Source organism: Watersipora subatra, chromosome 6 (assembly GCF_963576615.1).
Source record: "Watersipora subatra chromosome 6, tzWatSuba1.1, whole genome shotgun sequence".
NCBI lineage: Eukaryota > Metazoa > Bryozoa > Gymnolaemata > Cheilostomatida > Watersiporidae > Watersipora > Watersipora subatra.
The window spans coordinates 2,189,858-2,207,336 of NC_088713.1; the positions used below are offsets into that span (position 1 = coordinate 2,189,858).

General features: G+C 36.4%; 1 protein-coding gene across 1 annotated transcript in view; it reads left to right on the forward strand.

The window, feature by feature from the left end:
* The window catches only part of LOC137398507 (uncharacterized), a 40,698-nt gene that overhangs the window by 18,096 nt on the left and 5,123 nt on the right, over nt 1-17,479 (forward strand). The window contains exons 4-8 of the mRNA XM_068084623.1: nt 1,787-1,870; nt 8,843-8,963; nt 12,528-12,651; nt 14,811-14,910; nt 15,829-15,923. Coding sequence (XP_067940724.1) covers nt 1,787-1,870; nt 8,843-8,963; nt 12,528-12,651; nt 14,811-14,910; nt 15,829-15,923 — 524 coding nt within the window. The remainder of the gene's footprint in view (nt 1-1,786; nt 1,871-8,842; nt 8,964-12,527; nt 12,652-14,810; nt 14,911-15,828; nt 15,924-17,479) is intronic.

Consider the following 17,479-nt stretch of genomic DNA (forward strand, 5'->3'; position numbering starts at 1 on the left):
TCACACTGGGCCATCAAAACTCCGACACTAACTAAAGGCTTAGTTTTAAGAACTGTATTTGATAGAGGGAACAGTATTCCAAGCTAGAAGAGGTAAGGGTGTTTTTTGCTCCCTGTCCAGTCGTGCAGGCGGGTGCTACCTATACCCATCCATGTTGTTGTTATCCAAAAGTGTTCTTAATTCAAATGGTTGTGATGAAGCTTGTCTCCTCTGAGAGCCTTGTTCCCAAGTACGCCGCAAGCACCAGTGGCAGAATCGCAAGGCTATTGGCGGTGAAATGGGAACGGGCCGAGTACCGCTGATAGTTGACGGCGACTAACGCAAGCGTTCAGCTCTGTTCAACTTTTGCAAGTAGCCACAGGCAAAACTTTTCCAAAATGTACTGTACAGGGGAAAGTCAGAACTTTTAAAATGGCTTCGCGAGCGGGCATTTTTATGCACTAATCAGCAACCCAGTTTTATGTGAACGTAATCCAAGATTACTGCATTAGTCTTCCCACTGATATGGGAACCAGGCTTTAAGTCCACCATGTCACCAGTGCTTTTCATGAAAATAAATTGTAAATCATTGGCTATGGCATCATTTGTTGTCAGGTTGAACATCATGAGGCACAAGAAGTTAAATGCGACCTTTTGTATGACAGTTGTCATTACATATACTCTACCTTTACGAAGATTATACTAAGTAGTCGTTAGAGATGAATTTGATTAATTTGAGTTGGTGAACCTCATTGAGGTACTTTTCAACTGTCACACTTGCCATCACATAAAAAGGATTGTGGGTGGTCTTGGCAACTACCACTCTGTTGGCTTTAACCTTAATACAGTGTAGAAAAGTGACAACTAGACAGATTATTGATGTGTGGTCCTCTCTACCGGTTATTTGTGATGAGCAGTTCAGATATAGCACATGTATATTCTGTTTGGTTCGTGTTTCATGCTGTCATGCTTTCAAAAGTTACGGTTCCCTGTCACCCTAATTGCCTGTGTGACTTTTCTAAGTTCATAATTGTTTTTTTCCATAGCCTAAAGATGAATGTCCAGAAAACTTCAGTAGATATTATCAGAAAGTATCGATACTTTTCTATCCTTCGCGATTGTGTTTGACGTTTGAAGTGATCAGAAGCTGTCAGAAGGCTTGAAGATTAAGATCAACAAAACTTGAGTGCAGTTAAAACACTCAGATCATGCAAAAGTGGGATTATGACATCTATAGTCGCAAAGAGACCAGCAGAACAGAGATGCAAGATGCTACAACGTGAATGCAAAAGCCGATATCAACAGTATCAACTAGTCATGTCGTTTTGCACATATTCATCTTCTGAGCATTTTAATCGTGATCACTTTCTGTCGATTTCAGTTTTGAAACACCCTGACAGTCAGATTACCTCAAACAATCGCAAAGGCTAGAAGAGTACCCATACTTTCTGATACAATCTACTAAAATTTTTGTGTTAAATCATCATTAATAGGACAGCTGTAAACATAGCTGTATATAACACGCATTGCTACCGTAAAATCTCTAATTGAACGCCCTCCAACTCCATTTTCCAACCCTTCCCCTACAATGGCAGTCAAATAGAGGTGAGGTTTAATTAGAGGTTTTACGGTAGATATGATTGATTTCTTAATAATTTATACACATCTCTAGTTAGTCTACCTATGTGTATTTGTTCTTAGTTTCTCAGCGTTGTAAGCATACCTGTGATTGGCTTTTTATAATGTGTACAGATCCATGATAGGTGGATTTAATGCATGCTGAATCATTTTGCAAATTCTTTAACAGGAGATGTATAAGGGGGACACTCCAACCCTTTTGAAGAGACCAGATATCAAAAAGGAGACTCCTTTCTCTCTCGAGCAAGCAAAGGTATGTTAGATGCTTAACATGTGAAGACAACCTGTGTTTGTTCTGATTAATACAGACTAGGTCAAGTCGTGACATAGAAAGCTGAGTACTGTACATTATACAGCCTATATGGTCTCACACACTCCTAGACTACAGTATGGTACAGTATGCATTTTATAGTATCCATTGGAGAGTAAAATGTGGTTATACCTGCAAAAGGACACAGAATATCAATAATAGCAGTAATAATTACAAGCAAATTGTCCAAACACCGGACATTGTCTGTATCATCGAAAGTTCGGTTGAGTGAAGTCTGCAGAAACAGGGTTCGACTGTCAAAGTGAGTTCCCACTAACCGAGTTCATGCCTAGTCTTTGCCCGACTTTCTCACTTACCGAGAATAGCATCTTGTGAACAGAGTAAATGAGCCAAAAGCCAGTTTTGTCTGGAGAGAAATTTGATCAGGCAGTACCCGATCGATGACCAATTCTAAGCTGATTTTCAAAGTGAGTAGCCAATAAAATCACTTTCACAGCTAGTCACACATTGTCATTTGATGCGGCGACGTGTGACTCTCTGTGAAAGTGAGTCACACATTCACTATGTTTCCATGGTGCGCAGTACTGCGAAGCAGTCCCCTCCGAAGTCGAGGGGATTGTACGTTTCCATGCTGCGCAGTGGTTTTCAGCAAATACCGCAAATTAGCCAGAGAAGAGAAATTGTATAAATCGAATCGCCTGATGGAGAAATAGAATCGATCACGGATACCGAACGTCATAAACGGTCTTTTTATGATTCTGTCGTCATTATACTTTTATTTACAATACACATTCACAAGGTTTTACAAACCTTAACACACTTTTTACATAGTAATATATTTTTAAGAAGTATTTTTAAGTAATATCTTATTTAAACGTTAATTTAGGACTTGCCACCTATTTTTCGAAAAGTGTTGGCATCGATAACAAAGTCCAGGAAAGTAATCACCTCATCATCCTCGTGAATGCAGACCATAATTAAATTTAGGTGAAAGAAGATCGGAAGAATAGTTAAAAAACAAGATTAGCAGGACAACCTTTGTACTAGTTTATGGCCCTCGAAGAATCCGTCTCCACGGCATGAGAGCTATGCGCAGCCACTGCGCAGTCGTTGTTTCCTTGCTGCGAATTTGCACTGGCTCCGCACTGATCAGTGCGCAGTGATTTCAGTGCGAAGACGCCGTTTCCATGATTCGGAGGTAGCGCAACTCCGAAGAATTGCGCATCATGGAAACATAGTGATAGTCTATCTTCTGTTAATAGCTAGCCTGAAGGGTGTTATCAACAGAATCAGTGCCCATGTTTAATTATTATAGCAACCACATAATAATTAAAACAACTGCTTCAATTATTATGTCATTGCTATAATGGTTAAAGCATATTATGTTAGCAAAAATCTGTCTTCCCTATAATTATCCATTATTAATGATGAGCTGAGATGGTGTTAGCAAAAGATCGTCCTACTTATAGTTATCCAATCTTAATGATAAACTGGACAGTACAAAATAATAAGCAAACTTGCTAAAAACATCCACGAGAAATATCGTAAGAAACAGTCAGCAAAATGCAAAGCATGACTCACTGAAAATATATCAGCTGATGTTATCTGACTCTGCAAATAAAATCAGCCACTCTTATTGCAAACTCAGGCAAGTGTGAACAAGAAAAATATGGCCGAAAGCTCACTTGAAATCGTTCAGAGACTGGCTACAAAAACTCGGTTTGCAAATCGGCTGGTGTGAACGCAGCATACTATTTATGAACAGTTATAAAGGTAACATGGATATAACATGGAGTTGCCAAGGTAAGAGCATTACACTATCATTTAATTTTCATTCTGCAGTTAGCCAATAGCTGATCAGAAAATAATTGAGCGCAGACCACACATGTGACTATTATACACTGTTTCCATGACTCGCATCATGTGGGTTTGGAGTTGTGAGCAAGTTGTGTTACCGTGTGAATTAAGTGTTTCCACGGACATTCACATGATGCGGATTGACTCCATAGCCTTGTTGAAAAAAAGGTAAGGAATTGTACGATATAAGTTAATAATCAGCAACACTGTTAGCAACCACGCGAAACTCAATCGAGAAATGGCAATCAGAAGTATTAAAAATGTTTAAAATTGAATAATTGGCGCCGTATTTTAATTTGCATTATGAGCGAGTGCTGTTTCCATTATTCGCAAACATGATGGATTCGATAAAGTTTTGCGAATCATAAAACTCGCTTAGCTTGCGGATTTATGTCGTTTCCATGATACGATTAACTTGCCGATTAGCACAAATTTGTGTATCATGCGTGTCATGGAAACATCGTGATATGCAAGTACTATCTGTACTAGTTCATGCAGACTAACGTTTACTAGTACAAAACCAGAACTGTCCAGACACCAGAAAAATGAAGTCAAGATTTGAACACCCTTGTACTTCTTATAGAATATTAAGGAACAAGTTTACAAATTAAAAGACTACATTACTCCGCTGTTCTGATTATCTTTTATGGATAATATAGGTTGTATGTCTCGTCTAGTAGACAGGTAAGCGCTAAAGCTATACAGGAATTAATGGGCTATCGGCTAGTCAACTTGAGTAGACGACGTTTCTCTCACTTTGTCCACTTTAATGTCTCCGAGACTTTTATTCTATTCACTGGAATCAGTTCAATGACTGAGCAAACAAAATAAAAGCCTTTTAACTTTAATCACAATTAAGCGCGAGGTTAAGCACACCGTCTCAAGCTTTTAATGAGCTGGAAGGATTTGAGGCTATTTGGTTGGTTCTGTTGCGTAGCAGCTGAGTGGCGCTTACTGTTATCTTTAGAGATATCTCAGTGACAATAGATAGCGCTGCCGATTGACAATTATGCACTTAGCTGCGGCAGCGACAGGCAGCACAAGTGTCTAGCACTCTGAAGTAATTCTAAAGCTACCAACACAGCTTGCTGAAGGATTCCAATTTATTGTAATCTAGTCGGAGGACAATAGGTATATAGCATGGTGAACCACACGAAGACATCAGGGAGAGATTTGCTTGGTCAGCAGCCAAAGCCTGTGGGTATATTTACTTAACCATATTTGGTAAATAGGTCATATTTAAATGAACCTGTAGACTGATATACACTATGCTTCCACAACGCCGTGATTTGATTCACAAATTTGAGGTGATTCACAAGTTAATCGCATCATGGAAACGGTATAAATCTGCAAATTAAGTGAGTTTTTCAACTCGCCAAACTTTATCGAATCCATCATGATTGCGAATTATGGAAACAGCACTTGCAAATTATGCGCATTAAAATACCGCACCAGTTATTCAGTTGTAAACATTTTCAATACTTCCGTTCGTCCTTTCTCGATCGAGTTTCACGTTTTTGCGACACTAACACGTGCGTCACTATTAACTTAGTCACTATTAACGCGTCAATTACATGTATTAACTTATAGCATACAATTTTTTACCTTTTTTCAACAAAGCGCTGGAATTAATCCACATCATGCAAATGTCCATAGAAACACTTAGTTTGCACGGTAACGCAACGTGCACACAACTCCAAACCTGCATGACATGATGCGCTTCATGCGTCTCATGGAAACAGTGATAAACGTCTGTTGAGCACAGGAAAGCATAAATATATGATCAGCATAGACATCTAGTTGAACTAAATGTCTGGTTGTGATGCAGAAGTGTGGACACTCTTATTTGTATTTGATGAGGTTTGGTTGAATATTGAATTGTCAATTTTGGTATTTGCTAGCTAATTCTCATTATATATTCAGTATAGCAGACGGAAATAGTTTTTATGCTGCTAAATTTAATTTGCCCTTGAGCTATAGCTACTGAATTTGAAACATGTGTAATGCTGTTATAGTAACATACCCATGCTACTTTCAGTTTTATACATATATATAGTACTTTATTGGCAATAATTTCATTTCACAAATAGAAATGTTTTTCAAATTAGGCCATACGACAATAGTAAAACAAAAAAAGGGGAAAAGCAACAGTTAGCCATTAAAATTGAATTAATAGTCTGACAAATAGTGTTTAAAATGCCTTTATCTGCTAAGAGGACGGATATTAGGTGGAAAATTGTTAAAGCATCTGGCAATGGCATTTTCAAAATGATTGTTAGTGATTGTATGCAATTTGTTCATATCACATAAGTTGAAATGAGTTGAGAACCTGTAATTTTCATGTAAAAAACGAGGACACAAACCATGAAAAATCTTGAAACATTGAATTGAAGTAAAATAAATATTTAGCATAGGCAGAGTAAGAAGACGTAGTTTTACAAATGAATTAAACTTTCACAGTCAACATAAACCAATTTTTGCTTTTTCAATTATGTCAATTAATCAAGCTATTTCAAATTATGAATTATTTTACAACTACAAATCTATAAATTTTAACGTTTTAAAAAAGTATTAATGTAAAATAGCTGCAATGAAAGTAAATTGTTTTCTGTCAAAATAAAACCAAAAATGAAGTAGTAGTGTTAAAAATATTTTTTTGTAATAAACTGTTATTTTTAAAGGACTCAAAATGAGAATTCAAAATTGACCATGATGTTCTCTTTCTTCTCACTTTAAGTAAACCCGTTTATATTGAAATGGTGCTTCATCATTGCACACTGTATTCTCACAGCCGACATAAAATATTTTTACATAAGCTTGTACATATTTGCTTCTTTCAAGAAGGTAAAGAATTACCTGCTGCTGGCAAGTTGTCAGAAACTAGACACAAGGCAGATTGTGCCCCATGAGGGTTGTATACCTCCTACTGCGAGGCATCACGTGTGCCTAGATTATTACTAATCGCTGACTCAATGCAGAACTGAGTTCTGCAAATAGAAAACCAGCCTGCATTAGATAATGCAAGCTTAAACCAAGTTTAGCTAAAGCCTGGTACACACTTAACACCATTCCAACTTCAGGCAAATTCTATCGCTGCTATGTCTATGTTATATTTCCACAAACTATGGTTCTTTAACTGCCTCGCCTTAATGTTATTGCAGGTATTAACTATAACAACTATTTCAGTTTAATATATCTGTAGGTGAAGGTCGTCACTTTGCAAATTGATCCATTTCTGCAATAAATACTTTCTTTTTACAAGCAATATAATACATTGTAAAATATTATTTACATGGTGTGGATGATAGATAACATAATATACCCCTGGCTAAACTGAGTGTCAATAAGTTTCACTGGCAGCTTGTTCCATTTCCTGTCAACAGGCCATTATCGTGTTTCCTTTCCTGTCTACTATCGACAGCGGCATACTCAATATCCTGTTTGTACTGCTGTCATAGACCAATTAAAACCGACTCATATTAAACAAATTGGTTTTACTTTTTACCAGTAAATACTTCTAATTTCTGACACGTAATTAAAAGTCTTTTAGTTTCTTGCTACTATATTTTATAAAGTTCTTATTCTTACACTGTGTTATTAAATCAACACAACAATATAGACACCCCTATATCTGCCATCTTAGTATAAACCGGTGCTTTTCAGCTATTTTCGGTCATGCCAGTGCCCCTTCCCTCCCCCCAGGAAGAAAACATGTTGTACCCCTGCTGCCACTTCTGTCAATATTTATTTGTTCTATAAGACTGTTATATGAACACCTCGTATTAAATTGTATCATCATTATTCTTTATGAAAACAGAAAAGAAATATAGACCAGCTTACAATGAAGAAAATCTTAAACACTTCGTACTTCTGCTGTGTGCGCAGCGTACATGCTTGGTGCAAACACGACCCTCTACAGCACAGTCCGAATACTCCCTGCACATACACACACACCACAAGAATGAGATTGTCACCTTCCATTAATTTAGTAGAGGCCATTGCACTTCATTTTAGGACAGTTAAAACCTCAAAATAAAATAGTATATTCATCGAGGTCAACCGCACCCTCTTTGACAGAGCCTTGCGCCGTTCTCGGGGAAAAAAAGGGTCACATCCCACTGTTTGAGAATCCTGGTATAAGCCAAACGCACCCTCTTTGACGGAGCCTTGCACCCTTCTGAGGGAGGAACGGGTCACGCACTCCTGTTTGAGAAGCACTGGTATAAACCAAGGCTGAACTATTGTGTCCACTAAGATTCTCGTCACTAGCTTATGTCAACAGAGAGCTGTTAACAATGTTTTTGTACCAATATTGTCTCAGGGCTAAAATACATCTAATAAACTTGTATGTATTCTATATTAAATGTGAGTGACATTAAAAGTGTGTATTTACATGAGATATTTGATTAGCTGTATGTTAGCAATTTGGTTGTATTACATTCCTTATGGACTAGAATATCAAAGTAAGCCTGGGTGATTCTATAGAAACTCCTCTTCAACACAAGGCATAGACATATTTTTTGCTAAACTCTCAGCTTAATATGACCTATATGCCATCAAATACCATTTAATCTATATATGTGATCACACTGACTGTTGCAAATAACTTATTTATCACTATCCTTGCAGTTTGAAAATGACCTATATATTCTTTAGTAGGCTAGTGATTATCTTTTATACATCTTTAAACATAACTTTCAAATTGTTATATGTGACCTATATATCATTCTATGTACTACTGTACCATGACCAACATGTTTATATATGTCATAAAAGTTGTTGATTGTATAAAAGAAAAAAAACCTTATGCACGCATATAGTTAGTTACCTACGTATATCACACTAGCAGGATGTCTGGCGATGCCCAAGATTTATTACATTTTCAATCAGATAGCCCGCGGGTGATGTTTAAACAACTGGTTCTCTGAACTCGGATGGACAGGCTCAGATGAAGGCACAGAACATATACGTTTGTGAAATTTAGACTAAATCTTTTAAGTTAAAACGTGGAAACAGTCTGTTTACAGAGACTAACAGACTCACAAGCACACACACTATGACAAAGGGGCAATATTAATAGAGATTTTATTTATGCAGAGGTTCAACACATGGAAGGTACGAAAAGATATGGTAGAGGTAGATAAGGTACAACAGAAAGTTGCTGAGAGAAGGCGAACCGCGCAGGAGGCCGCAAAGAGACGGGAGGATGAACTTGGCTGTGAGTAATTTTTAAACCCCCACCCCATTGCTTTGTCTCTGGCAGCTTGGAGACTGTCCCTTCTTTGCAGCAGCACTAGAGGAGCCAAGGTTGATATGTTGTAGACATCATTAAGGAAGTACTATATACTATAGTTACTAGTGCTATTGTATATCTGCCTCATCTCAACGTCTGTCTCTTTAACACTTTCAAGTCTGTGACACTTCAGAGAAATGTTCTACCTAATTTTATGCCCGAGTTTAATTATGTTCTACTTAATTGTATACTCGATTTCATAGCTTCGCTTTATTTTTCTATACTTTTGGTTTCCTTAGAATTACGAAATTTTGGTCTCTATATTGAGTTTATGTTTTCAGTATAATTCCAAAGTTTAGAGTTGATTGAACTATTATCTTTTAAGATATTGCTAAAACACCAAAGGTACTTCTAATCGACCGAGAAAAAAATGGCTGCCATCAGGGTATTAGTCTCTAATGGTATAATTTGAAGCAGTACTAGACGAGCCAAAGCTAGTTATATTGCAAATATAAATAAATAGATTTTTAATATAATATATTAACAATATAGGTTATATTAGATAACATAACCGAGATAATATATATTTCAGTTACTAGCATTCTTGTATAGCTGCCTCATCTCTACATCTGTACATTTCATTATAACTTTTTTTAAATTCTTATGAAGAGACTAGTCCACTTATTTTTGTAGTGATGTAGGATGCAATTTTGTGGCTTCTTCTGGTTTAGTCGCTTGTAGTACTCCTGAGTGTTATCCGTTTCTATTGACATATACTTTGTTTTACATTTTTTGCTCATGATTGTTAGCAGAAAACTTCAAATATAGCTTAAGATACATTTTTTTTAATTTTCAAGTATTGGTAATTTAAAAATAAGTTGGTTTGAAATTGGTTAATTTTTTTAATTTAAACACTGTGTAAACATATACCTCAGTATAAGTAAGTACCTGATGCCAATGAGACCATGCGTAAGTATAATGATGCCAATGAAACCATGCATAAGTACCCGATTCCAACGAGACCATGCGTAAGTATCCAATGCCAATGAGACCATGGTAAGTACCTGATGCCAATGAGACCATGTGTAAGTACCTGATGCCAATGAGACCATGCGTAAGTACTTGATGCCAATGAGACCATGCGTAAGTACATGATGCCGATGAGACCATGCGTAAGTATATGATGCTGATGAGACCATTCGTAAGTATATGATGTTAATGAGACCATGCGTAAGTACCTGATGCCAATGAGACCGTTTATTTATCACTTAAAAACAATATGCGCAACTACTGATGTCATTGTTGGGCAAGTCTAGGCATGTCTTTATCTTTTGAGCTTTCAAGCATGATCAAGTTTTGTTGATTTTAATCTTGAAACATCTTGGTATTCAGATCACCTAAATCAATAAGCAAAATCACAAATTATCGAAAAGTATCTATACTTTTTTATAAAACGTTGTAAAGTTTAAGCGAGTGACTCTTTAATCGTTGTATCGTAGTGACGCCATTTCGTGTTTACGCATGCTCAATTCCATGTTACCACTTTCTAGTATCAACATAGTGAATGTGCTTTGGCGTGTCACTTGCCATGTGAACATAATGCTCTAGCATTACAGTTATAATACATAATTCCTCAAAATCTCTTAGCTGGGAAATTTTTAAAAAATAGCCATGAAGGTTAGACAACTCCGGTAAGGGTATATAATTTGTGGAAATTTTCATTCATGCGATGTAAACCGCATTTATTTAGTTATGCATAACTGATAGCTTTGATACTCAAGCTATAAATCTCTTATATCATGACGTCATGACGCAAGGTAATAGCTAAAGCACTTGTATATGATTGGCTACCTAGCCTGTCTTGACAAACTGTTGTTTTTGCGGAGTTGTTCCCCCGTCGAGCGGGCGAGCAACACAACAGCTTGTCACAAGACGTACTGCACCTGATGCATCAGGGAGTTGCACCTGCTGCACTTAAAGGGAGTTGTTCTTTTCCATCTATGCGGTTTGGCTGCGATGTTATGGCGGTCGCTCCATTGGTAATCATAACGGATTTCGTGCAAAAGGTTATGTAGAAAAACTAAGATTACAGCGTTTAACCAAAGATCAGTCTCTGTTGTAAACGTTAGTAGAATTTAAGAACAAAATAAATTGAAAATAAAATCCATAAGAACAAATAAAACTGACTGATACAAAAATAGAAACAAAACTGACTGAGCGCACAAATAACGACATGTTTAGTCACTATTGTTGCCTAAGTTTTCAAGTTCTACTAAAGTTTACCGCAGAGACTGGTCGCTGGTTAAAAGCTGTAATCTTATTTTTTCTACATAACTTTTGCACGAAATTCGTTATGATTACCAATGGAGCGACTGACATAGCATCGCAGTCAAGCCGCATAGACGGAAGAAAACAACTCCCTTTCAGTGCAGCTGATGCATCAGGTGCAGTACGTCTTGTGACAAACTGTTGTGTTGCTCACCCGCTCGACGGGGGACAACTCCGCAAAAACAACAGTTTTTCAAAACAGGCTATTGGCTACTCTTTCATAGCATTCAATGATAGTACAGTACACCACAAGATGCAAAAAGCTATCATATCATTCTTACGAGTTGTTGAGTAACGTTGTAATCCAATTTTTGCTTGCATCTTTTATGACAACAGGTTATTTAAAGTCATCACTGCCATTTGTGCTAGCAGTTTGCTGCCATTCTAGAACATTCTCAGCTTTTAAAAATGCTGCATATTTCTATCCTCAAATCTTTCCACACTTTTACTAAGTTTCCATATAGCGATAGCATAGCGACATGGCGATTCTCTACTTTGTGCAGCATTCCAACAAATGTATAGCCATGATTTTCATGTGCATGTTACCCGAGTTTCTGAAACAGATGAAGGCTGTTCGAACAGCAGCTCTGTAGACCTATACCTATACAAGCTTACTGCTTGTTTTCAGATTTCTCTTTCCAAACACTCTGGTTTTATGGTATTCAAAAGAGTTACTGGCTGGTCTATTTCACAATCAATTAACATGGCTAAAGGTGTTTAAAATGAACTCGCACAAAATTTTAGTAAATTTTATCAGAAAGTATCGGTATTTTTCTATCATTTGCAATTGTTTCTGTTTTTTTAGGTGAAATGACTGTTAGGATATTTTAAGATTAAATCGACAAAAAAGGATTGCCGTTAAAATGCTCAGAAAAAATATGTGCAAATTAGCGTCACAATAGCAACAATAGCAACTATAGTTGCTATTGTTGCTATACATCGTTGCTGTAGTTGCTATTGGCTATTATGGCCAAGTCACAGCATTACATGTCTCTATTCTGTGAGTATCTTTCCAGCTACAGATGTCATCATCACATTTTTGCTTGAGCTGATCGTTTTTATGCGCAATCATGTTTTATCAAATCAGGCTTTAAAAATAGTTAAAACTGCCAAAATTCTTTAAGAGCTCTCTATTCACCTTAACTTATGGTTATCTAATCTCACTCGTCTGTTTTCTAGACTAACCAGGCAATCTCACAAAGGTTTTCGTTTTATTTTTAGTTCCCACAATTCACAGAAGTCAGACAGGTCTACCAACTCCTTTGGTAGACAGGAAAGGGGCCGATAGCTTTAGGAAGTTTGATATAAGAACACCAGTTCTTCCTCCTGGTCCTCAGGCTTCAAGGTGTCTACTAGATAACTTCTATTTTTATGCTTAATCATAGAAACTGAAGTTTTTTTCTCTAAATCAAAGACTTTCAGCTATTGGTCAAGGTGAAATTAGACATAAAAATTCTTCTGTACGACTGCAAGAACTAACTCGGTTTCAGTCGAATTACATCACTGAAAATTTTTATGGTGTCGCAACTCCAAATATTATCTGATATCTTTTCCAGTCAATCTTGTCACAAAATTGGTTTGTGGATTATCTTTGCACTAATCCAGGTGTACACAGGGTTAAAATTGATTGTTTAAATCAAATTATTGTGAAATATTTTATTTTGTCTGATTCCTTTTAAAAAACTTGAATAACAAAACTAATTTTTTACATTTATTTATATACACTGCTGTTTTGTTACCTAAAAAATTTCTGATTTAGTCATTCAATGTAGACGATTCTGTATGTACAGTCAAACATGGATAACTCGCCCACGGATAGCTCGAACGCATGGTTAATTCGAATGGTTTATTTGGTCCGTTCCCACGTAATCATAAATTGCTATAGATAACTCGAACTCAACACTGTTAACTCGAACTGTTTTTTTGCCCAACAGCTACCGAAACGGTTGTTATCGCTTTAGAAAATCACTTTATTCAAAGCCATAAAGGTAAACCTCATCTTTTCGTAATTCATAAGCGTCGCTATTACCACAATCGGCAAAATATTTTTGTCAACGACTTTTCTAAAGGTTTAGTGAAATTTGATTTATACTGCTATACGATGAATAGCACGGGCTAGCCGGGTCACACGCGCAAGGATTTTTGCCACGCACATACAAAACAAAAACAGCATGTGTTTTTATTTTGTATGTGCGTGGCGAAAATCCTTGAGTGCGTGACTCGGCTAACCTCGTAAAACTTCTAATTGAACTGCCTCAGAGTGTTGCTCTTAACGAATCCCAGGTAAAGTAAGGTAATATTTGCATGAACTTCAAGAAAAATCGGCAAAATTGATCGTGGGTAAAACGCTCAAAAGAAAAATATGTCTTTTCTTTTGAGCATTTCAACAACGATCACGTTTTGCCAATGTTAATCTAAAAAACGTCCTGGCAATAACATCACTTCAAACAACAAACCAGTCTTAAGTGATAGAAAAATCTCTATTACTTTTTGATAAAACCGTTTTAAACTTTACATTAGAAGCATTTAATTTGAAACAAGCTATTTGTACTTTTGATTTATATTATAGTTTGTATATGTACATGTATCTACTAATAAATAAGTAAATACATGGACTTGTGACAGTGCTCTGATAACTTGAACGCTCTGATAATTCGAACACTTCCACTCGGTCCCGTGAAGTTCGAGTTATCCATGTTTGACTGTATTTAGATCACGCATACAGCTTCAAATTAGTGATTTTGTATCCGCTGTTTTAGGGTTTAATAACTTTAACAAAAACATTGTTACTGTTAAATTTTTTATAGCTTAGTAGTGAAGCGTTTATGACTTTATCAGGTGCTAGAGCTCTACTTTGACAGTCCTGGACAAATGTAGACGGAGTCCTAAAATTTCTCTGATTTCGTTAATATACTAGTACGTCTCCATCCACGCAAAGAGCAAAAGTATTTGGCTCTAACTAGATGAGTTAACAGTTAGCTATGAGCGATGATGAAGAGAACTCCCATTTGTCCTTGACCTGGCCTAATAATCATGCATGTGCACGCTGAACTATACAGTGCCATTTCACTAAACAGTTAATTCAAATTTTAATGAAGCTATCAAGCTCATAATGGCCTAACGTAAAAACTTTTTTGGTTTCACACGACCTTCAAAGTTAGTTCAAAAAGGTTCATAAGAAATTGGCTGTTCTTTCTGTAAAGGTTCCCTGCTTCACCTAGTCTGTCACTTTCTTTCATCAAACTTATCTTGATGATGTTTTTAGTATTTGAGGGAAATTAATTTGCGTACTAGCAACTTGTGTTTTTATATGTACTTACTTGTAAGTCCTCATCCTAATCTTTAGCCTCAGTTGTCTTGTTCAACAGAAAGTCTGAAACCTAACAGAGACCGTGTCTAAAAATTAGTATAACTAAAATGTCATAATATTTGACTTGAACAGTTAGACAGATAAAAAGTTTTTTCCGAAATAGGATTTTAGAGTGTATCATCTTTCTTACACAGTAACATGCCGAGTCGCTCAGGGGCCCATAATCAGCGTTTACATGAGTCTCAATATTCTCTACCAGCTGACGTGTCTGGACACGCTGCCAACAAGTACAGAGTGAGTATAACTGTCATATTTACAAAGAATAGAATATATGTTTTTTATAGCTCTCTGCTACCATTTACACAAGTACCCTCCTTACGACCAATAGTATGTTTATTGTTCTACAAACTTGAAGAGCTCTATTGGTATCAGACAGAAAGGTCTGCAGATTGTAGCTAAATTCTGCAGCAGATTATTTGTTATGCATTGTTTCGTGAAACAAGTTAGGCCTTGAATTATGGTGCAGTTTTTAATAAGTTAGCATGTTTTTAGTAGACATCTGTTATTGTAAGGCAATCGGCTAATACACATGACAATATAATGTAAAAAACCCAGTCATAAACCAGTTATTGCATCACTGTCTGGTTGAGACAATGTATCTGCTTAAAGGGGGACAACAACAGCTTAAAGACATATACATGTGATTCCATTGTTACATAGAGTACGGAAACGCTGCACTTTTAAAATAGTATTTGTAGTTCATAACGAAATTCACGGGTTTTTATAAAACAATTTTTATTATAAGAAAGTTGTGTGTTCAATCATTTTTTCCTTGTGTACATCGTATAAGTTAGTGCTATCTATTACCTAAAAGTTACATTTGACTGAATGTAATGTTGGTATTACCTAACAGCATATCTGATTGGATGATAGTGTTATCAGATACCTAGCAGCATATTCAACCCTGTGTTAGTATTACCTAGCAGTCTTGCTGAATGGATGTTAGTATTGACTATTGTCTACCAGCATATAAATGTACAATCAAGGTTTTATCATTACCTAACACTGTCTCTGATCGGATTTTAATACCACTAACAAAGTATTTGATACTATGAGATAGCGGTGTTGAAATTCTTTTGAATGTCGTAGTACATTAAAAGTATCAAAAGATTCTACAGATATGAAACAAACTGCATCCAAAATGTGTTTCAGATAAAAGAGGGACTTCTGCAAGCTGCCGAGGATTATGTGAAATCAGCAACTCCTCAAAGTGATCGACGGGTTATAGACAAGGCTCTACGTACCAGGTAGTCTGAAGTTTTCCCTTCCCTTCTTTCAAAAGTATGACAGCGGCCAAGTCAGAACATTTTACAAATATGATTGTAGAAGGCACAACTCGGCAATACTTTGGAGTATTTCATAGATTTAATAGACTGAGAATTAGCTATCTTATATCCAATGTATAAATAGGACTTTAGTCTCCGACTGCTTAACAACAGAGAGTAACAGTACTGTACAAAGTATCAGGCTCCAATTCATTGCCAAGAATAATTAATCTGGTTGCAATATTTGTGCTTGTGATTATTTGTTGCGAGAAAAGCGGTAGCAAGTTTACAAATATGAGAGAGATATGTGATTTATGTATTTTAGCTCCTTTTTTTTCTTTTTGTTGATTTTCTTAAGCTTAGTTTTTAAAGCCTATTTTTTTGCTGAACCACAAAATATCAAAAGATTACGGTAAGTTTTTGCAAATTTCCTTTTTTCTTAGTTTTTTCTTAGTCCTACATGTCGTCAGTTAAGGGCAGCTACAGTAGACTACTCTAGTAGTCTATTATACCTATTAAAGATGTGGTTGCGCCAAATTTAAGTTGATTTTAAAAGAAAGCATTTTTTTTTCTCTATCAGTTGATATGTTGTTTGTTGTGTTACGCGATCGCATTGCCAAGATATTTGAAGATTAAAACCGATAAAATCTGATCGCCGTAAAAACGCTCAGGCCACAAAAATGTGCCCAGACTTGCCCAAAATGATGTCACGCGTTAGACAACCTGTCTCTATCTCTCGTATTCACATCAGCTATTTGCGATAAAAGTCTAGTCCTACGCGGCTCTATTGGCATATATCTTATTTTGTATTTGCTCATGTTGGCTAGAATAAAATTTTAAGTCCAGCTACAGATGCATTATTATTAATGTTTAAAAGGCCTCAAAAAATGAAAATTTAAAATTTGTTCTACTCACTTTCTCCAAATGTTGTGTAAACATTTGGGTACCGACTACCAATTCTACCGGTCTACGGCAATTCTGTCAAGCCAACGATGTTGAACGAGGTCTTTGTATCAGCACAGTTCTGCAGCTACCCATACAACGATATACAGCCTCCCATAAGTCCCGCCCACATTATGTCTGTCGCCTATCCTTGGGGCGGGGCTGTATATCATTGCCTACACCGTCTACGTACTAGTTTCTTACTAGTAGTATCCTTACCGAATACTACCGAAGTGAAATAAGCAAGCCACGTCTTTGAAAAGAATATAGATAGGGATAGAGTTTTAAGGATGAGAAGTCTGCTGCAAACTGGATTTGAACTCACATTCTCCAGTTCTGCGGACATCCATATACCATATCCAATTCACTACAATATTCTGCAAATCATGTTTTGCATTATCTTCAACAATATTATTTTATTATATAATTTTTACAAGCAAAAATATTTTCATCTCCACGTAAAGCTTTTATTAAAAATATTCATCAAGTCGTGGCCACTCACATAGTATTAGCTGATACAATACGACAAATTCATCTACTGCAACAAACTCAAACAAAACATCATGGCTTATGCAGCACACATTCAAGTCTCTCTT